Source organism: Gymnodraco acuticeps, unplaced genomic scaffold (assembly GCF_902827175.1).
Source record: "Gymnodraco acuticeps unplaced genomic scaffold, fGymAcu1.1, whole genome shotgun sequence".
NCBI lineage: Eukaryota > Metazoa > Chordata > Actinopteri > Perciformes > Bathydraconidae > Gymnodraco > Gymnodraco acuticeps.
The window spans coordinates 456,442-477,815 of NW_022989748.1; the positions used below are offsets into that span (position 1 = coordinate 456,442).

General features: G+C 40.8%; 3 protein-coding genes across 6 annotated transcripts; 1 reads left to right on the forward strand and 2 right to left on the reverse strand.

The window, feature by feature from the left end:
* Window positions 1-2,229: 2,229 nt before the first annotated feature.
* gpha2 (glycoprotein hormone subunit alpha 2) lies at window positions 2,230-9,053 on the reverse strand. The gene is made up of 4 exons (XM_034240934.1): window positions 5,862-9,053; window positions 3,515-3,647; window positions 3,139-3,323; window positions 2,230-3,048 (listed from the first exon to the last, which is right to left on the reverse strand). Exons 2-4 carry the CDS (start codon window positions 3,633-3,635, stop codon window positions 2,944-2,946), a joined length of 411 nt encoding a protein of 136 aa, XP_034096825.1. The 5' UTR covers window positions 3,636-3,647; window positions 5,862-9,053; the 3' UTR covers window positions 2,230-2,943.
* Window positions 9,054-9,245: 192 nt separating this feature from the next.
* LOC117551276 (membrane-anchored junction protein) lies at window positions 9,246-18,971 on the reverse strand. 4 transcript variants are annotated; one of them, XM_034224284.1, is made up of 10 exons: window positions 18,878-18,971; window positions 18,126-18,233; window positions 17,228-17,273; window positions 16,998-17,073; window positions 16,534-16,644; window positions 16,298-16,332; window positions 16,075-16,199; window positions 11,817-11,883; window positions 10,710-10,879; window positions 9,246-10,284 (listed from the first exon to the last, which is right to left on the reverse strand). In XM_034224284.1, exons 2-10 carry the CDS (start codon window positions 18,224-18,226, stop codon window positions 10,245-10,247), a joined length of 771 nt encoding a protein of 256 aa, XP_034080175.1. In that variant the 5' UTR covers window positions 18,227-18,233; window positions 18,878-18,971; the 3' UTR covers window positions 9,246-10,244. The 4 variants fall into 4 exon arrangements, with proteins under 4 accessions (XP_034080175.1, XP_034080095.1, XP_034080020.1 ...); XM_034224204.1 differs by having other exon boundaries at window positions 18,126-18,228; window positions 18,473-18,962; XM_034224129.1 differs by having other exon boundaries at window positions 18,473-18,962.
* On the forward strand, window positions 18,870-21,275 carry LOC117551128 (glyoxal reductase-like). Its single transcript, XM_034223896.1, is given in 7 exon segments — window positions 18,870-19,149; window positions 19,379-19,661; window positions 19,794-19,939; window positions 20,246-20,286; window positions 20,288-20,386; window positions 20,484-20,642; window positions 20,716-21,275. Coding segments are annotated over 6 exon segments (870 nt in total). The 5' UTR covers window positions 18,870-19,149; window positions 19,379-19,416; the 3' UTR covers window positions 20,896-21,275.
* Window positions 21,276-21,374: the final 99 nt, after the last annotated feature.

A 21,374-nucleotide genomic window follows, 5' to 3' on the forward strand; every position in this document is an offset into this window, starting at 1 on the left:
GAAAGATGAAAATACCAGAGAAAGCATTATATCTCAAAATATCAGTTTTTTTTATTTTGATAGCAAAATTGGAGGTTAAAAATAATGTATTAACGGGGATGGAGAAGGGCGGGAATATTTGGGGGAAACTACATTTTCTGTTACATGTATGGAAATCTTCGAGTCTATTCGAAATAATGTTGATCCCCTAATCCCCTAAATACACTATGATGTTAAATAAAAGTAAAAAAATAAGTTTTAAGGCAATATCTTTCAATATCTTCATTATTTAAATTGATATTGTTTAATCAAAACCAGGGAACTAATTTATGTCAATCAATCAATCAATCAATGTTTATTTATATAGCCCAATATCACAAATGTTACATTTGTCTCAGTGGACTTTACAGTTTGTACAAAATATCAGTATGACAATACGACACCCTCTGTCCTTAGACCCTCACATCGTACAAGGAAAAACTTCCGAAGAAAACCCACAGTTTAAAGGGAACATGGGAGAAACCTCAGGGAGAGCAACAGAGGAGGGATCCCTCTCCCAGGACGGACAGACGTGCAATAGATGCCGTGTGTAAATTGAAAAGATAATACATTTGCAACATAGGTAGTCCAAATGTTTGGAAATGCATGTGTGTATAATAGGAAGATGAATCCACGAGGATATCCATCCAGGACCTATGATCTAGGACCACAGCCACGACTCAAGATCCAGGGCTCGCGATCCAGGACAGAGGAGCGCAGGATCATCCATGACTCCGGATCCCGGCGTATACAGACACCAAAAAGAAAGACATTTGGGGAAGCTGGGTTAATCGGAACATGAGAGTACACAGGTATAGACAGAGAGAAGGAAGAAGTAAGATGTCCCCCGACAAACTAAGCCTATATCAGCAAAACTAGGGGCTGAATCTAATCAGCCCTAACTATAAGCTTTATCAAAAAGGAAGGTCTTAAGCGCACTCTTAAAAACAGATAGGGTGTCTGCCGCCCGAACACAAACTGGAAGCTGATTCCACAAATGTGGAGCTTGATAAGAAAAGGCTCTGGCTCCCATTGTACTTTTAGAGACTCTAGGAACAACCAACAACCCTGCATTCTTGGAACGCAATGCCCTAGTAGGACAGTAGGGTATAATGAGTTCTTTAAGGTAAGATGGTGCCTGCCCATTAAGGGCTTTGTAGGCGAGAAGAAGAATTTTAAATTCTATCCTGTGTTCTATAGGGAGTCAGTGTAAGGCAGCCAGAACAGGAGTAATGTGGTCCCTTTTCCTAACTCTGGTTAGTACACGAGCTGCAGCATTTTGAATCAGCTGAAGCGACTTGACTGACTTCTTGGTACACCCTGATAATAAAGAGTTACAATAATCCAGCCTTGATGTAACAAATACATGGACTAGTTTCTCTGCATCGTTTTGAGGCAAGATATGCCTGATTTTTGCAATGTTACGTAGATGGAAGTAGGCGGTCCTTGAAATTGATTTTATGTGGGCGTTAAAGGATAAATCCTGATCAAATATAACACCAAGATTCCTTACAGTCTCACTGGAGGCCAAATTAATGCCATCCATAGTTAGTATATCTTTAGATAATTTGTTTCGTAGATTCTTCGGGCCAAGTACAATAACTTCAGTTTTGGTCGTGTTTAACATCAAAAAGTCTTTATGTCTCATTAGATGATGTAAACAAGTGCATATGTGTGTGTAAAGTGAGAATGAAAATCAAATGTCCACAATAATTACTTAACAGTTGCACCTTAGAAATGGATTGAAATACTTTTTCAATTTTTTCAATGATTTAATTTGATATTGTACTCACATATTTCTATGTTAATGTGTGTACTTAAAACTGAAACAGACACAAATACATTGTACACACAAACTGGGATAGGGGTCAAATGGGGACCACTGTCATTGTGGGGACTCTCCTCCATTGTGGGGACAAAATCCAAGTCTCCACAAAGCAACCTTTAATGTGAGGCCCAAGACTTGGCTTAAGGACAGGGTCAAGGTTGGGGACCATGAAGTTGCCATGATTAAGGTAAGGGTTAGTCACCAGGGAATGAATGCAAGTCAATGTGATGTCTCATTCATTTATGGAAAAATGTGTGAAAGTTAGAAGAAAAATCTAATGTCCACAATAATGACTTTACTGTTGCAGAATAGACATTTATTGAAATACAATTTCATTGCAAACTATACAGTGCATTATTTTCATTAAATTGACATTTCCAACATTCTTTAGTTTCATTAATACATATTATTTACAAAATGTCCTTTAGTTTCAAATTCATAAATATAAATAAATGTGTACATTCTTTGGTCTCTTTGGTCTGTGTTTAGTGGTTATGCAATGGGTGAAACTATTTGTTTGTATAACCTTTATGCAGATGGATTGACTGTCTTAACTGTAATGTAAAGCTGTTGGTTTATATCGCCTTTAAAGCACAAATGTGCATAAATCAAGTTTTCTTGAAAAACCTCCCTTCCATCACATTGTACACATCACACAAAAACACGCAAACACACACTCACATAAATCTTTTAGACTTTTCAAAATGTGAATTCCTCATTTAAATCTTAATGTTCTTGGGGAATAATCGTGAGCAGGGGTTACTCTGCCTATACTTAAATGTAGTCAAACATTTTTGATGACATGGGAGATCTGCATAGACCCTTCATCTTTTGGCTATGTTCCATCCACCTTCTTTTTATTCTTTGAGAACACGAATGAAGGAAATTAATACTGAGAGTAATTTAGTTGATTATTTTTCACTTAAATAGTTTAAAGGGCATTTTCTTCAACATTCAAAAATATTTAGAGTAGAGATAGGAAAATGATGGTTTATCCCTGAAACACCTGTATTTCAATCATTTTTAAGTTTGTACGGCTTAACTGACTAAATTAGTTTTTGGTCCTGTGGTACATTGCAGCATATTGTCTTGATGTCTCAGTAGCTGGACTTGCGACACATGTCGCATCGACACGCCTTTGCGGTCAGGATCTCTATTTCTTCATGGTGACGACCTCGAGGGCAGTCCAGACGAACTTTGACCTGAGGTGGGAAAAGCCAGACATGAAACATTTGCCAAAATGTAGAGTTACTGACATTGCCTTTGTTTTGTTTTGGAACGTAGTTTTTTACCTTAGCGTCCTTGCTGATGGTGCAGCATCGTGAGGCGGAGGTGATGTTGTGGGTGAAGTTGGAGGCCACCAGCACTGAGTATCTGGAGGGGAAGGCGCTGGACTCACAGTAGCCCACACAGGCGTAGACCAGGTGGGTGCCTTTACACGTGCCGCGGCGGTCACTGCGGATGGTCACGTTGAAGGCTGCGAGAGGAGAAAGGGTGGAGGGAATCAAGCACTGTGTACGTGTGTGGGACTGTAAGTAATATAACAACACTGTTATATTTATTGCAATAAGCTGGTATAAGCCGCAGAGTTGGAGTTACAAAAAAACTCAAGGAAAATGTACAAATGAATGTATGCGGTTTTGGCTTGAAGTGCAGTGGGTTACTTACGATGTAGGTGACACCCTGGGGTGAGGCCATCGTAGCTCCAACCAATGGGAGAGAAGAACAGCAGCAGTGACATCACTGGAAGGACCAGCATGCAGAAATGTGAAGTTGTGCACAGCGACATCTGGACGGCAGCCTGGAGGACCCAAACAAAAAAGCAAAGTATGTACGGTAAGACCTTATTTATAGAAAATCTGACATTTAATGGTCTTTAAGAAGTTTTTAAGCAAAACAAAATAATTGTTTCCAATCTCAGCAAGAGTTGATCCTCTTTAGACTTTTACTACAAACAAACTGAACAAGAACACCAGTTAAATGAAATGAAACTGTAGCATGGGAAAAGGTAGGACTTAGGAGCGAATCTGAATCATGCTGTGGACACACAAATCATTTTTCACTTTAGTTAAAATTGTGAGTTTAGTTAATCCTGTTTAATGAGTTGAATAAACTAAAGGAGCGGCAGCTTTCTCAAACTCTGAGTTCCCTCAACCTGAGGTGATCTTCTCCTGCTGAACTTTCCCCTCAAATAAAAGCCCAGAGCCCCCTCCCTTATCTACCAGGGTGATTTCCCACCTGCTCGTCTGCCTGCCGGTGTGTCACAGCTAATGTGAATAAAAACAATACAGTCTTCATCTTTTGTGTCAGCCTCACTTCACAGCTACCTGCTGACACACGTATACGTACACAGCTCACACCGACTCGTGCAAACGTACACATAGCTGCACACACGGCAGCGGTAGCACAATCACGATACAAAGCTTTCTATAAAAATAGGGTAAGGCATCAGTCTTTTCCCTGTTAACCCACATAAACATGAATGGGAACATGTATGTGTGCATATATGCTCACACACACACACACACACACACACACACACACACACACACACACACACACACACACACACACACACACACACACACACACACACACACACACACACACACACACACACACACACACACACACACACACACACACACACACACACACACACACACTCACTCCAACACGTGTGTAAACAATAAAGTCATGTTTTCCTGAGAATTTGGTGATCCTGACCCTTGCCCTCTAAAATGGCAGCTCTTTCCAGCCCCACTTCCCACCGACGGGAGGAATTGCCTCCGTGGTGATGGTGGAAGGACCCCTGGGGACGCCATTAACGCCGGTGGTACGGGCAAATTAACGGGTCAGGACTGTGTGTGTGGGCTCATTAACCCCGTGTCAGCTGGAGAGGCAGGGGAAATGCTCCGCTTTTTCCTCTTATGTGGGGTTTCCACGCCTGAAGGGTAGGTTTGTCTTTGAGGAAAGTGGGTTGTAATATAGACCAAGATCACCAAAACAGCCCAAATAATTAATACTCTTAGATCCTTAAAGATATTGTAAACACACTACCAAAAACATTGTCAAAATCGTGTTCTCAGTGCTGCCTTTAAAGATCATTTTAAAGGTGTGAATAGAAGGAATGAATGACACAAAGTAGACAGAAAAACTCTTCCTTAAGCTTTCCTAAAACGCCCTTCAGAACTGTAAAGGCAGCAAAATGCTACAAGGACCTAGATTGAATATTACAGATATTAGGAAAGTTAAAGGAGAAATATGGCTTTTTAATTCTCTTCAATGTACATTACAGTATTTGAACACCTCAGTTCATAAGGTGCAGACCCAAAAGCTGCAGGTGACATTTTTATTTTGAATACTATAAATAGCTGATATATACTGTAGATGAAGTTACATGAGTGGAGTCAAGTACCTGAAACCCCTTCTATATAAACTGGACACTGAATAATGCCAATAGGATGTAGTTCAATACAGTTTTATTTCTTTAAGTAAGAACAATCTGCATGCATGTTCTCTGCTAAGTTAAAATGGTCACGAAGAATACTGTCTAGTAATAGCACAGACTAAAAGGAGACACACAGTATAATCCATTGTCTTTACAAAATATCTTTATAGTCTAGCATCTAGATAAAAACAATACTGGGTTTTACAAAAACACCTATTGTCATGACAGTAGAAGACAGCTGAGTAGTCAGTAGTTTCGTAATAAAACCCTCTAAACACAACAAAACTTATGCTAATTTTAAAAATAATTAAATAAGCTTTACTTGGGCAATATAAAAATGTGCATGAATGCAGTAGAACTGTTATTATTATTAACTTACAGGGAAGAGTTCTGCAGAATAAGAATGGACCCCCCTTCCATGTTCAATTCAAATAACAAAAAAAGATTACAAACTATAAGAAAGCAACTATGTCAAGACAGAAACAGATGATTTAAAGGTCTATTCCACCAACATGATGCATTCAATTTCATTCCAGGTGTAAAAAGCAGCTCAGTGTTTCTTACCTGGAGATGTGGAGCAGAGTTTAGCTTCTGGAGTGCAGGTGAGTCGACTGACAGGTGTGTGTGTCTGCTCGCCTCATGCAGGGATATAAGTACCACAGGTAAGAGTGAAGGCACTTATAGCTCTGGACACACCCACAATTAGAGCTGACAGTGTGTTAATGTTTTCCCTTCTTTTCTGCAAGTCCCTCTCTCTCAACCTGCACGAAAAAAGTGAGATGATTACAAAAAATGATTAAAATTGCCTTCTTTTCTTTAACGTCTTCCTCTTGGTGTGTGTAAGCGTTTTTCTCTCTGTCCCTGCACCCTCCCCCTCTGATTTCAACCTTTAGGGGGACCGCGGCTGTGACACAGAGGAAAACTAGATAGGTTTTCCATCAACGCACCACCACAATAGTGAGAACACACACAGCTTTACCACACACACACATGCACAGGCTACGCACAGGCTACGCACAGGCTATGCAAAATCACACAAACAATTATCTTCTCGGCCTGATTGATGCTAATAAATAAAGTGGGTGGGAGACCTCACACACACACACACACTGCCTGGGTTTTCCATTTGTGGCTGCAGGAGGAAGGGCAGAGTCGGGTCACAAGATATTGTTGCTTTGGGTCAACTCTGTGTGGCACATGATGGGTCAAATGTGGAGGAGGGAGCCAGCTTAGCAACCGCGCTGTCCAAACTACAGCGGGTTATTCCTTTATTAAACTTAGATTATTTGTTGGGCAGTTTCTGGACACTTCGGTGACATGTCACAAAGGTCACTAACGTTCCAATCGGACCACATATGACATTAAAATGTCCCAAAATGAGTGTCTTTTGTGCCCTTGTGGTTAAAGTGGCTTTCAGGGTGAGGAAACAGATGTAATACTTACTGGAAGAGCAAAGGATCTGAATCTCCCAAGGTTACGTCTTTGGTTTTTCAATGAGTTTTTCCACGTCTCCCTGGAGAATTTGGGCTGGGTTGGGAATTGTTGCCAGTGTGGGTCTATAACGCCCACGGAGATACGACACCCACTGATATTGGGCCATAAATATAATAATATATTTGACAGATTTTGATTTACTGCGAGGAGAATTGATTTAAGAAGTCAAAGACCAAAATCACAGTCACTGCCGCGTCACATTTTCTTTCAGCGTAATCCTTTGGTTGGTTCCCAGATGCAGTTTATTATATTGCAGTAATAATAGTTGTTTTATTGTATGTTTTTAGTTTTAGCAAGAGCTCCACATCTGTCTTGTATTGTGAATCAGACTCGGGACAGCTGGAGGCGATTCTTCCAGAAATACAAACTGTAGACGTTTGTTATGACCTTTAAACAACTCTCCAAACAGTTCCAAGAGAAACGGACCGTTAATATGTCATTCATCCAGGAAACAAAAGGATCTGATTGATTCTTTTTGAGTGTTTTACTCATGGCAAAGAACATGATCTACATTTAAGTCCTAACACATGAACAGTCTCAAAAGAAACACACTTGTTGTACATTCCAATAATGAGAATAATCACACCACACTAGAACCAAGGGAAATCTTAATTTGAGTATATCTGCTTTAAATGAATGTTGGTTTAATGTGCTGGCAGAATTTTTCACAAAACACAACCAAAATTCAATCCAACTTAAAGACATTTACCTACAAAGACGTATTATCAACAAAATTAAAACACAAACATGAATTTCTTCCATTAAATGAACCATAAAAACACACACACTCATATTTATATTCAATCTAAAATACACACTGCTGCTGTATAAACTCACTCGACTATCAAATGTGTATTAATGTTCAGCTGAAAAACTAATCCAAATTGTACTGGCGTTTGTTTCCTAAAACACTACAATCACTAGCTGTAATAGATAATTAGCCTTCTTTTTTTCTTTTAAATGAAGCCATATCTTTTTTCTTTGTAAATATATATGTTTAGATATATGATATTAGTAGAACATAATTGCTGTAGGCCAACTGCCACAGATAGTATAGGGATATAGACTAACATATTTTTTTATTTGACACTAGAATAATACAGAATAACTCCAGCCCTATTCTTAAAACCTTCCTTTTACAATACATTACAAAATAAAGTTTGTCAGCTTCTTGTTTTTAATTTAGTCATAGTCTTGTGTGAAATATCCTTATTAGTTTTTTTATCATATTCAATTATTCTCACCCTGTTTTTGGTAAAGATGTTATGTCCAAACTGCATTTTAGTCTTCTTGCGTCATCAATAACACATGTTTATGTCACCAGTTCGTGTCCAATGATGTTTATGTGCCGTCTCACCATCGTTTTGTCTCATTTTTAGTTAACCAAATGAACAACATGGACACAAATGTTACTAAATACCATTTTGTCCGTTAATGATTTAGTGTAGATGGTGATGCTTTGGCTCCCAGCGCTTCACACTGACTCACATCCTCACACATACACACTTTTCTAAGGAAAACACAATTATCATCTTATGGCCCCTCCATCCCAAATCATTCCCAAACACCGTTATGTCAATGGAAAACGGAATGTGTGACATCATCACCTAAACCCCCCACCTACACACACGTATGTACACACACTCAACTATTAGTGTGTTGACTGTGAGCTGCAGTGTGTTTCTTCTGATTCCATGCCAACCAGAGAGAGAGAGAGAGAGAGAGAGAGAGGGAGAGAGAGAGAGACTCTAAATCTGAGTGGCCCACAGCACCTCATCAGGAGAGAATTAGATGTGAATGGACTTTGTTAAACTGGAGTCTCTTGTCGCTGAGATGCGCACACACACACACACACACACATTTCTCCAGTGTGAGTCAGCGGGGTGACTGATGTTTGTATCGCTGAGTGGCCCCGTCGCTCTCGGCTGCCGTGGAAACCGTGGCGTCTTGAATAACTATAATATCATTAATGTGTCCGCTTCCACTTCTGCCCAGTTATTCTAATCTCAGCGTGTGTGTGTGAAAGTATATGATGCATGTGTGTGTCTGTGCTGCAGTGTATGATGTGTGAGTGTGTGTTATTTTATATGTATCATTATGTCTGACAGGATATTGTGTGTGGTCAAAGTGTGTAAGTAGACGTTAGTGTAAGATTATGTGTGTGTTATTTTGGGCTCTATGACAATGTCAGGAGAGGATTAGGCAAAGTTTTCCTGTTTCTGAGATGATGTTCGAGTCCAGTTGACCCATTTACCCACACACACACACGCACGCACACACGCACGCACACACTCGTGAATAATAGGAAATGATTGCCAGATTGTATAAGATGAGACAAGGGCTCACACACACACACACACACACACACACACACACACACACACACACACACACACACACACACACACACACACACACACACACACACACACACACACACACACACACACACACACACACACACACACACACACACACACACACGAGAGTGGAAATAAGCGGGAATGTGGAATGTGCTAACGTGAATTAAACACCCAACGCACTCCTATGAAAGATAAGTTAGATGAATTAAACTGGTACATTATTCATAACAAACTCTTGCTTAACATAAAACATCATTAAAGCAGTGTGTAGGTGTTACGTGCCGCAGTTGGTGCTTTTGTGTGGGTGTCTTTCTCTCTCCCTCTGATTTCCCCAGGTGCAGCCTCTCCCCAGGTGCAGCCTCTCCCCAGGTGCAGCCTCTCCCCAGGTGCTCCCAATCTCCAATCAGGGCCTCCATATAGGACAGGAGGAAGGTTGCAGTCGCTCTCCCCTTCTCCCCTGGCTGGATGTGTGCAGCGTGGTGTCCATGTCTCCAGTATATATTTTTTTATCTAGATTTGTTTTGCAAGTTGGCTGGTGAGCCCTTTTTCTTTGCGTTAATGAAAAGACCTGCTTATGGCTTCAGAGATCAGTTTCCTCTCGGCCGGTTATTGTTTGGTGTTGTTACTTCCCTTCGTAGCCCTAGCTTTGGAGGGAACGTAACAGTAGGCAAAGAAAAAAGAGATCAGATGCAAATGAGGCCGCAGATCATGAAGGCAATTTAAATCTAACAGAACTTAAGAAATAAAAGACATGCTGCTCTTTTGTTAGATTTGGAGGGGGGTCGGAGTTCATGAAAGTTAATCGATAAGAAGCTGCAACAGAAAACTCTCATAAAGAACTAGTTTTATTAAAATATACTTAAGATATATAAATAAATTAGAAAATCTTACATAAGTCTGAACAATAGGAATGATTAATAATGACCCTTATATAACAGATTATTCAAAGAGGATACAGGGAGACAAACAGGCCGATTAAAATGTTCCTGAAAAAACAAATCCTGAGTTCTCTGTGCAGAACTTGAACTAAACAAACCCCGGCGAGTTTCCGCTTCATTCCCCATCAGCTCCTGTCTCCGTGCCGTGGCCCTCAGGGGTCTCCAAAGAGCAGGGAGAAGGGGAAGACATGGCTACAGAGAGGGAGACAGATAACGTTAACGCACTGTGATTAATGGCTACTGCATATCATTATTAGCAGGAAAAGACTCCATGTGTTTGGCATGCTGTGTCAGAGCGGAGCTGCTTCTCTGAGCGCCTCAGGTCATCTCCGCCTGTCTCAACACAACCAGGAATATTGTCATCTCTGTGCTTATAATAGCTGGATTTCCCCGATCCATTTGAATCTGTCAACCTTCTTCTTTTAGATGTGCAGCAACAATTAGCTCTTGTTTCTCCTGTGAAGTCAATCATATCTACAAACAGCGACATCACCTCCTCTCTGAAGAAGGTCTGAGTCTTGCGCTTACTGTTTGCCAATTCTCTGATATGATGTTGTTCTTAGCGTGCTAACAAATCCCTGTTTGTTAGTATGGCTGCTCAGGGGCTTCATACAGACCTGGCTAGTCGACTCAGAAAGCCTGGCCTCTCAGGGGTCCCAGGGTCAGACTCTTCATCTACTTCTTCCTCATCGTCTTCCATGGGCTCTATTGTCCCAGAATGCACTTCACCTGGAGTCCCACTTCCTTTCACTGTGACACCTGGTTTCTGCTGTGGTGCGTCCTTTCTCTAGGGAGAGAATAAAAGGACAGAATATCAAATGTATTTTACAGTTATAGTAGTCAAATGTATTTTATTTCACCTTTTGCTCACACCTCCCACCAAAAAGGACTTGTCCCAGATTAGCTTTGCAAATGTATCTAATGCAGATCTAGAGTTATCTATAAGTTTAAGCAGTATACCTGCGTCTGTGGTACGAGCAATAATCCAGAAATAGAGTTTGGATTCTTGTCTTTTACAAAATAATGTTTATCTGCCATTTCAGAATTTCAAGAATGCAGTTTCTGGCCAAAAATATAAAAAACTCAGCTAGAGACAGAGGTTAAAATCAGGCTTTAGCATACAAACAGTACATCTGAGTGGTGGGGCTCAGTTAACGGTCAATTGGACTTCTTTATGAGCTTAAGAATGTACTTTTGATAACCAGAATATTGTCTCTTGGTCTTTTGACACTTCTCATGAGTGGGTTTGTGCCATGAACTTAATGACCGCCTTCATTGTTCAAGCGTAATCCTTTTTTAAAGCTCAACACGATTAGTTTAAATCCTTTTTTCCACTTGGAACAAATGTGAGGGGAAAAAGAGTGGACAGGGGTAAAAGAAACCAGGATGAGATGAGATGAGGAGGGAGCACAATTACCCAGAAACACACACTCTGGGCCCTGATGTAATGCTTTTATTCACCTTGATCACACTTGTTATGCTACCTGTCTGCACAAATGTTAGCTTGGGGCTACAATACAGACAGAGATGCTCCAAGAGTGTGTTTATACAGTAGATGTGGTAGAGAGGAAACGAAAGGCTAAAATTAGAAGGAAATGTGTTATTCAATTTATTTAGAACAACTGTGGGATGAAATGACTTCATTTGACATTTAGGAAAGTGTCGAATCAGTGAAGCAGTTAGATTTGATGTGGACCTTTTTGTAGATGTAATTAAAAAATCACCTCATCAAAGCATCCTGCATCTTCTTTTGCATCTCTGAGTGTATGTGGACGATCCAGAGGGAGCATGCTGAGAGTTGGACATCAAAAAACTATAAGTTAAAATACATGAGGAACTAAGCTTTCTACTTTTAAATAAAGAATAAACTAGATACTGTACAGTCAAATTCAGGTGGCATTTCATATAAAACATCATTTAAATATGATTTACACAATTTATGTTATAGAAGAATACAGATATTTTATAGGAATAGGAGCTTTGAACAATAATAATGCCCATGCCTATCTTTTAAACAAAAGCCTATTGTAGGCTAAAGCAGGTTTGTAACAGATTTGTGGGAGGGGGGGTTATATTCTGAGAAGAAACTTGATAGTATTAAAGTCATAACTTCATGGAAAAAAGAGAGGATATTCTCTCAGATGTAAGTGATAACGATACATTTAAAAAGTCACAGATATACCAGAAAGACACTTAAATATTATCCCGTAAATTCCAGAGAAATCAAAGAAAAAACAATAAATACATTTACAAGAAATAAATCTGGAAAATAATCTGTTTTTTTGTCAATGAACAACGGGGCTCCACTTTGCAAGGTTTAAAAAAGCTCATCTTCAGTAAGTAGTGAATTGGTGGGTCTCGTGCCTCGTAGTGCACGGCCTCCAAACACCTTCAGTTAGATGATGTTGGATCAAATGGCGGATTACGCAGCCAACACCAACACTTCTCTGTTTGATGGCCCTTGTTGACAAGTCTGACTGCTCACTGAGTCATTTTCAAACTCATTCTTCTCTGTTCCCTTTTTCCAGCAGGTTTAACAGGAAAACAAACCATCCGTCTCTCCAGGGCATCACTGTGAGAATACAAGTGTGTGTTGTATTTGTGTAGCACCTTTGTAAGGACATGTAAGTGTAATGGTCTGCGTGGTGAATATAATGCAATGAGAGTTTGATTTCCTGTGAGCTGGTAATGATGCCTGAGGCTCTGCTGCTTGCAGGATGTTTACACAGTTTGTGCATCTGAGTGTGTGTTCTTCAAGAAGAGACAATTCTGTTTATATAAGTCTAACACAAACTAGTTATTGTGTGTGTGTGCTTCTAAAATCATCATTTGCGCCCCACTGATCTAACTGTCAGTGTGATTGAGGTGGCGCCCGTTCGCCTCTTGTCTGTAACTGCACGAATCACTGGAGCGTGTGTGTGTGTTTCTGTGTTAGTGTGTGTTTCTGTGGTGTTGTGGTGTGGTGTTTCGGTGTTGTTAGTGTGTGTGTTTCTGTGTTAGTGTTGTGTTTCTGGGCTGTGTGTGTGTGTGTGTGTTTCTGTGTGTGTGTGTTTCTGTGTGTTGATGTGTGTGTTTCTGTGTTTCTGTGTGTGTGTGTTTCTGTGTGTCTGTGTGTGTGTGTTTCTGTGTTAGTGTGCGTGTGTTTCTGTGTTAGTGTGTGTTTCTGTGTGTGTGTGTGTGTGTGTGTTTCTGTGTTTCTGTGTTAGTGTGTGTTTCTGCTTGTTTGTGGTGTGTTTCTGTAGTTAGTGTGCGTGTGTTTCATGTGTTAGTGTTGTGTTTTTGTTTCTGTGGTAGTGTGTGGTTTCTGTGCTTAGTGTGCGTGTGTTTCTGTCGTGGATAGTGTGTGTTCTGTGTTAGTGTGTGTGTGTTTTTGTGTTAGCTAGTGTGTGTTGTTGTGTGTTTATGTGTTAAGTGATGAGTTTGATGTGAGGTGTGTGTTTATGTGTTAGTGTGTGTGTTTGTTAGTGTGTGTGTGTTTATGTGTAGTGTGTGTTTCTGTGTTAGTGTGTGTGTGTTTCTGTGTTAGTTGTGTGTGTCGGTGTTAGTGTGGTGTGTGTATGTGTTAGTGGAGTGTGTCTGTGTTAGTGTGGGGTTTGTGTTAGTGTGTGTGTTGTTCCTCGTGTTAGTGTGTGTGTGTTTCTGTGTTAGTGTGTGTGTGTTCGTGTGTTAGTGTGTGTGTGTTGTGTGTGTTAGTGTGTGTTTTTGTGTTAGTGTGTGTGTGTTTCTGTGTTAGTGTGTTTCTGTGTTAGTGTGTGTGTGTTTCTGTGTTAGTGTGTGTGTGTGTTTCTGTGTTAGTGTGTGTTTCTGTGTTAGTGTGTGTGTGTTTTGTGTTAGTGTGTGTGTGTTTCTGTGTTAGTGTAAGTGTGTTAGTGTGTGTGTTTCTGTGTTAGTGTGTGTTTCTGTGTGTGTGTGTGTGTTTCTGTGTTAGTGTGTGTGTTCTGTGTTAGTGGTGCTGTGTGCTTATCTGTGTTAGTGTGCGTGTGTTCTGTGTTAGTGTGTGTCGGTTTCTGTGGTTTAGTGTGGTGTGTTTCTGTGTTAGTGGTTGTGTTCTGTGTTAGTGTGATGTAGTGTTTAGTGTGTTTAGTGTGTGTGTGTGTTTCTGTGTGTGTGTAGTGTGGTTGATTTCTGTGTTAGTGTGGTGTGTTTCTGTGTTAGTGTGGGTTGTTTTCTGTGTTAGTGTGGTCTGTGTGTGTGTTCTGTGTTAGTGTGTGTGTGTTTCTGTGTTAGTGTGTGTGTGTGTGTGTTTCTGTGTTAGGAGTGGTGTGTTTCCTCGGTGTTAGTGTGATGTGGTTCTCTGTGTTAGTGGTGAGTGTTCGTCTATGTTTAGTCGTGTGTTTTTCTGTGTTAGGTGGTTTGTGTTTCTGTGTTAGTGTGGTGTTTTTCTGTGTAGGTGTGTGTGTTTCTGTGTGTTAGTGTTGTGTGTTTCTAGTGTTAGTGGTGTGTGTGGTGTTTCTGTGTTAGTGTGTTGTTGTGTTTCTCTGTGTTAGTGTGTGTGTGTGTTCTGTGTGTGTGTGTGTGTGTGTGTGTGTGTTTCTGTGGTAGTGTGTGTGTGTGTGTTTCTGTGTAGTGTGTGTGTTTCTGTGTTAGTGTGTGTGTGTGTTTCTGTGTTAGTGTGTGTGTTTCTGTGTTAGTGTGTGTGTTTCTGTGTTAGTGTGTGTTTCTGTGTTAGTGTGTGTGTTTCTGTGTTAGTGTGTGTGTTTCTGTGTTAGTGTGTGTGTTATGTGTTAGTGTGTGTTTCTGTGTGTGTGTGTGTGTGTGTTCTGTGTTAGTGTGTGTGTTTCTGGTTAGTGTGCGTGTGTTTTGGTGTAGTGTGTGTTCTGTGTTAGTTGTGTGTTTCTGTGTTAGTGTGTGTTTGTGTTAGTGTGTGTTTTCTGGTAGTGTGTGTGTGTTTCTGTGTTAGTGTGTGTTTCTGTGTTAGTGTGCGTGTGTTTCTGTGTTAGTGTGTGTTTCTGTGTGTGTGTGTGTGTTTCTGTGTTAGTGTGCGTGTGTTTCTGTGTTAGTGTGTGTGTTTTTGTGTTAGTGTGTGTGTTTCTGTGTTAGTGTGTGTTTCTGTGTTAGTGTGCGTGTGTTTCTGTGTTAGTGTGTGTGTTTTCTGTGTGTGTGTGTGTGTTTCTGTGTTAGTGTGTGTGTTTTTTGTGTTAGTGTGTGTGTGTTTTGTTAGTGTGTGTGTTTGTGTTAGTGTGTGTGTGTTTTCTGTTAGTGTGTGTGTGTTTCTGTGTTAGTGTGTGTGTGTGTTTCTGTGTTAGTGTGTGTGTGTGTTTCTGTGTTAGTGTGTGTGTGTGTTTCTGTTAGTGTGTGTGTGTTTCTGTGTTAGTGTGTGTGTGTTTTGTGTTAGTGTGTGTGTGTGTTTCTGTGTTAGTGTGTGTGTGTTTCTGTGTTAGTGTGTGTGTGTTTCTGTGTTAGTGTGTGTGTGTTTCTGTGTTAGTGTGTGTGTTTCTGTGTTAGTGTGTGTGTTTCTGTGTTAGTGTGTGTGTGTGTTTCTGTGTTAGTGTGTGTGTGTGTTTCTGTGTTAGTGTGTGTGTTTCTGTGTTAGTGTGCGTGTGTGTTTCTGTGTTAGTGTGTGTGTGTGTTTCTGTGTTAGTGTGTGTGTGTGTTTCTGTGTTAGTGTGTGTGTGTGTTTCTGTGTTAGTGTGTGTGTGTGTGTGTGTGTGTGTTTCTGTGTTAGTGTGTGTGTGTGTGAAGCAGGGCAGAATAGATAAAAACTCTTCTTTCTATCGCCACATTGCGAAATGTAAGTGTATATTCGGGTGCGTACGACTACTGTTAGTATTAGATTTTGGTCAAATATAGACAATACATATTCAGAAACAAATCTTAAACTCATAAAGTTCATAAGGAGCCCATATGTGACCCTCTTTGCAACCACAGGGTAGGTTTTCAGTCAATGCATACATTTATTTGCTCTTCTAAACACTTAGTCGTGGTTCCCTGTGAGGTTAAATGTGAGAGTAAATGTAGCTTCAGGTTACTGCAAACACTCACCCGACCGCAGAAGCCTTGCTTATAGTCTCAAAATCCTGGTTTAAGTCCTTTAGTATGGCCCCCTCTAGTGGTGAACATCTTCTACAGCGCTTTGACCGGGGCTCAGAAACAGCAGCGTCTTTCTCCTAGAAAACATGCAGCAGTTACACCTTTTACTCGATACAAAGACGGTTTGATAGTAAAACATGAACCCTACATTTCATCTATGTTTTGTGTTACTCACTGAGCTCAGCTTCTCCTCTGCTTGCTTTGCTTCCTCTGCAACACATTGAATGTGAGCCATCAAAGCGTCTGATAGTACTGTATGTTGTGTCTGTTTGTGTACTGTTCTGTACTAAGACCTATGTCTGTTCTTCATCACACAGCGACATCAGCAGGCCAATCAGTTAAAAACAGAAGCCCATGTCTTTGAGCAAATAACATTTATTCGTTCCCCCTTTATGAATTCCCAGCCCTCACCATGCTGCATGTTTTTCTCCAGGTAGAGGGTCAGGCAGTAGGGGTAGGCTGCCAGCTTCCTGTCACCGTGTTTGGGCACCACCTGACGCGCCCCTTCCCACCGCTTTTGATCTGGTACTCACGGTTAACAAAATACAGGTAATATCCAGTGAATATGCTTCAGGAGATTTATTCCTTGATCTGTGTTTAGTAAAGTATAATGAACAAATATGCTACCGTGCAATTTGCTAAAGCATCAAAATGAATGATGGTGATCTCAAGACTGAACTTTAGTTGTGTCATGCTCTGGATTTATTTTGTTACTGCAACAAGTAGAAGTCATTTTGGTGAAAATTGTGTGAGCGCGTGCCCATGTTTAAAGGTGACAGGCTGGAAGTGTGGTAGAGAGATACACAGCAATGGGATGGGTAGAAAGCTGACTGAAAAATAAATACTGTTCATGAATAAGATATGTCAAAGGATACAGGGGAAGATATTGAAGTGGGCACTAAAGAAGGGTTGGAGACTGTCCAGGTTGCCAAGAACCGTTCTGATAATTTCCTAAAAAGAGAAAGTAAGAGAGGGAGTTAGAAAGGAAAAAGCAAACTGTGAACAAGAAGGGGTCAGTTAAGTGTGAATGTAGACATTTAATTTAAGAATAGTGTGAACAAAACACATGTGAGTGCTGTGCAGTACCTGCAGTACCCATAATTACCTCCAGTTCCTGATTGAAGCAGTTTCCTCCCATGACCTCTTCTCCCCTGATGAAAAATGAATACATCACAATATGCTTTTTACATTTTTTTTTCTGAAAAGCTTCTGCAGCCTTAAGGCATTTCAGGATCAGTTAGGACTTTTATTCTGAGGCTTTATCCCTGAATCAAAGCAGACAGATCCCGTGGGGCCTTTGATCCACTTTTTCTCCTCTTTTCACAGATGAAACAAAAGACACACATCAGGATGTGTAACAGCAGCCATTACAGGCAGTAGTGTTAGAAGAAAACAAGTTAAAATGGAGAGAAAAGATCAATGTTTCCTCTGTTGCCTGAAGCTCAGCCATCTCCCCAACTGCTTTTAAGATTTAGGAACATTTTGCAATGCTTTGCAGGATTGAATCTCGAGGGGAAAAAGGAAAGGAGGTAGGGAAGGAGATAAGAGTGGATACCATGAATAGTCTTACTGTTGTTTGTCTTAGGGGCCTGTGTTGTTTTTCTCTGATTTCAAGAAAGAAGGACAATAATTCTTGTCTTTAGTTGCTCTAAGAGCCTTCTCTCTTTTTTTTTAGGTACGCTTATCACTATTTGAATGATAATCACCAAGATGTGCGACCAGTAACTAACAGCTACTTTAGACCATGTTATTACTAGCATAGTAATCGCAGCTGGCCTGGTTTTGGACTGGTTCCTTCTTTATTATGTCACAATAGTCCCTTTTTCTCTTTGCTCCCCTTTAGGCTAAGCCCTGAGTAAAACAGCAAGACAGTACTGGGCTGTCTTGGGATGTATCTGCTGACTTGTCTCGCTCTTTTCAACAAAGAGAACAGGAGAAGGGAAGAAAATATATCAAGAAATAAGGCAGGGCTGTGAAGATGTAAAGGACATGGTGTGCCTTGCCTGAAGCTGCAGCCTCCTCTTATCTTGATCTTGTAGATAAAACTACCAGCTCTGAAGAATCGAGTTTCAGCAAAAGTGGAGGAGAAGGCCTGCAGTGGCATGACTGACCTGACATGGTTTGGAAAACAAAATCACAAAAACAAGCTATTCATTTATTTATTGATGGACTTTTGGTTCAGAGGGCAACCAACATACAGTTCAACATAACCGGAAATGTTAAATTGATTTAGCTAACTAGCTTGCACACATTTATAATTAAATATTTATGGTGATAACATTTCCTTACTTAGTATATGAAATAACTGTCAAAAATATTGTTTTTCTCATTCGCGCTCTATTGAAATTACCGTAATGTCTAGAGAAACGATGGGCATGAAGTTGGTAGGTCGTCTAGCAGCAATGTACCTCCCCCTCCACCAGCACGCCAACGGTTAAAACCATGACCGTCAATCAAACACTCCTCGCCCCATGATTCGCTGGAAGAAGTGAGTTCCCGCCTTTGGATCGTTAGGCCTACTTTGATAAGCTAGATTTTCTTCCAATCACCAGCGGTAGAGCAGGAGTCACTAGGCTTGTTTGAGATGAGCTGCGGCTCGCCTCGAAAGTAGACGAATATAGCCGATTGAAACTGGGGGAGGTCTCAAAAAGCTCGCCTGTCAAGGCTGCCGGCGTCTTTGTCCCGCGAGATTTCAACGTCTCATGCAGTCGAGCCTCCAGAGAGCAAGTGAGCAAGTAGGACAATATTTACTAACCTTCATGCAAAGCACTAGCAAGACGGCGGTCGCAATTGCGCAGGTCTCCGTCGTTCTCGCTCATCTCAAACGAGCCAAACGAGTGATGGAGAACACCGCCTCAAAGATCACATGTCTGTCATGTGACCACGCATAGCAGGAAGGAGTAGTTGTAAATATTAGAAGTAATTTCACGTTTGCCTTTATGAACTTCTGACTTTTTAAAACGTGAAACGCGACATGCTATTGCCTTCTTATTCACCTCTTTTAATTGAAGGGAAAAGACTTAAAAGGTGAGATTATAATCTTTAATCATTATTTAGTGGCATTCCTACCCAGTTCCCTTAATATGGTATTATATTGCAAGGGCAAGGGACTCCAGGGTCCTTTCCCTGTTTATGGTGGGAATGCCTTTCAGTAATACACAGAAAGCTGTAGGGCATGGAACATTATAAAATTGTATTTACAGTTACTGATTTTTCATTGAAGTAAATCAATATTTTCTATGTATGTCTGTTGTAGACAAACTGTCCTAACAGGGTGCCAAAAAGAACAATCAGATGTCTTCCTCTTCTTCACCTTCCGTGCTCCTAAATACTGGGGTTCAGATGCCCCTCCTGGGTCTGGGGACCTACAAGTTGGTGGGTCCTGAAGATGTCTATCAGGCTGTGGATGCAGCGCTGGCGGCAGGTTATCGGTCTTTTGACAGTGCAGCCGTCTACCGAAATGAAGCTGACCTGGGCCGAGTGCTGAAGGAGCTCCTTCCCAAACATGGCTTAACCAGAGAGGATGTGTTCATAACAAGGTGATATACATGGGTTGGCCCATAACTCATTTAAAACATACATATAGAATGCAGCTGGAATATTTGATTACTGATTCGAAACTAAATCGTTTGCTGTATATAACCCTGATCATGTGATCTTTCTCCCTGCAGTAAACTGGGCCCGAAGGATCAGGGGGAGGGAGCGATGGAAGGAGCCCTCCACAGCCTGGCTCAGCTGGACCTGGGCTACATTGACCTCTACCTGATCCACTGGCCTGGCACACAGGGTCGTGTAGTGACTGACCAACGCAACCCAGGTAAAGAATCCGGATAAAGTCAAAGTTTTCCCTCGGGTACAAAAATGTAATTTAAATCATAACTGCGTATGCATGTGTTCAGTGGTGAAAGAAGTACTCATATCTTAAACTTAAATAGAAGTTGTAACATCAGTGTAAACATATTCTCTGTTCAAAATCCTAGTTACCCATGAATCAAATGTTTTATAAACAATTGCTTCACTAATGGTCAGTGTTATCCAAGTACAGCTACATTATGGAAGAGGGAGATAAACTGACATCTTGAATCTTATCTTTCATAAGATCCTAATGAATATTTAATTGCAGGTAACAGAGCTGAGAGTTGGGCCGCTCTGGAGGAGCTGCATGTCCCAGGGGAAGCTGAAGGCCATCGGAGTGTCCAACTACACACCAGCACACATGAGGGAACTGATACAGAGCTGCAAGATCCCTCCTGCTTTGCTGCAGGTAGGACACTGATAGAGGAGGAGGATGGATCACATGTATAATAGTTTTTTTTTAAAGAGACAATTCACACATTTTCTTTTTTTTGTTGTTTCTTCAGGTAGAGTTTCACCCAAGGCTTTGCCAGACAGAGCTGAGGAAAGTGTGTGAGGAGTATGAAGTGTGTTTCCAAGCGTACTCCTCCTTAGGGAAAGGAGAGCTGGTCACTGACCCTGTGGTGCTGGAGGTGTCAAAGAACTGTGAACGCACACCTGCACAGGTAAACACACACTAAGAGCCTCTTGACTAACAGTATTTTTGTACAAACGCTGACGTCTGTTGTTCCCCTGCAGGTCCTGTTGCGCTGGGCTGTGCAACAGGGTGTCCCAGTGCTGCCAAAGTCCTCAAATCCAGACAGAATAAAGGACAATGCCAGGCTTTTTGACTTCACACTGAGTGACACAGACATGGACAGACTTTCAGCTTTGGACTGTGAACACAAATATTGCTGGGATCCATCAGAAGTGGTTTGAAAGACCACATATTCACAATGCCTCTTTAATTTGGCTGTTCTTTAGCTCTGACTGCAAAGACGAAGTGGTGGTAAAGGTGAGAGGTTGGATATGGACAACTCAGTTACGTAATAAATGCACTGGACTGATGTATTCAGAAATTTGGCAAATATATGTACTACGCTTCTGAGAGTTCAGGAAACCTTTTAGAAAACATTTACTTATAAGTGGTCCTTTTAATTGTCACCCATATGCCATGAAACATGCAAAGCCTTTTAGGCCTAAATGTGCTGCATGTAGAGCAAAACCGTGTCATCATGTTAAGACTATTTCTATATTCTTTGGTGCCTCACACTTTAATTCATATGCAAAGTCAGAATAAAATAATTAAAAAACAGAAACATTGTGTTTATTAAATGTCTTCAATTTGAAATATAAATGTGTACAGTGCATATTATTATTCTTCAATATACAAGATACTAACTTGATTGTGTTCTTTA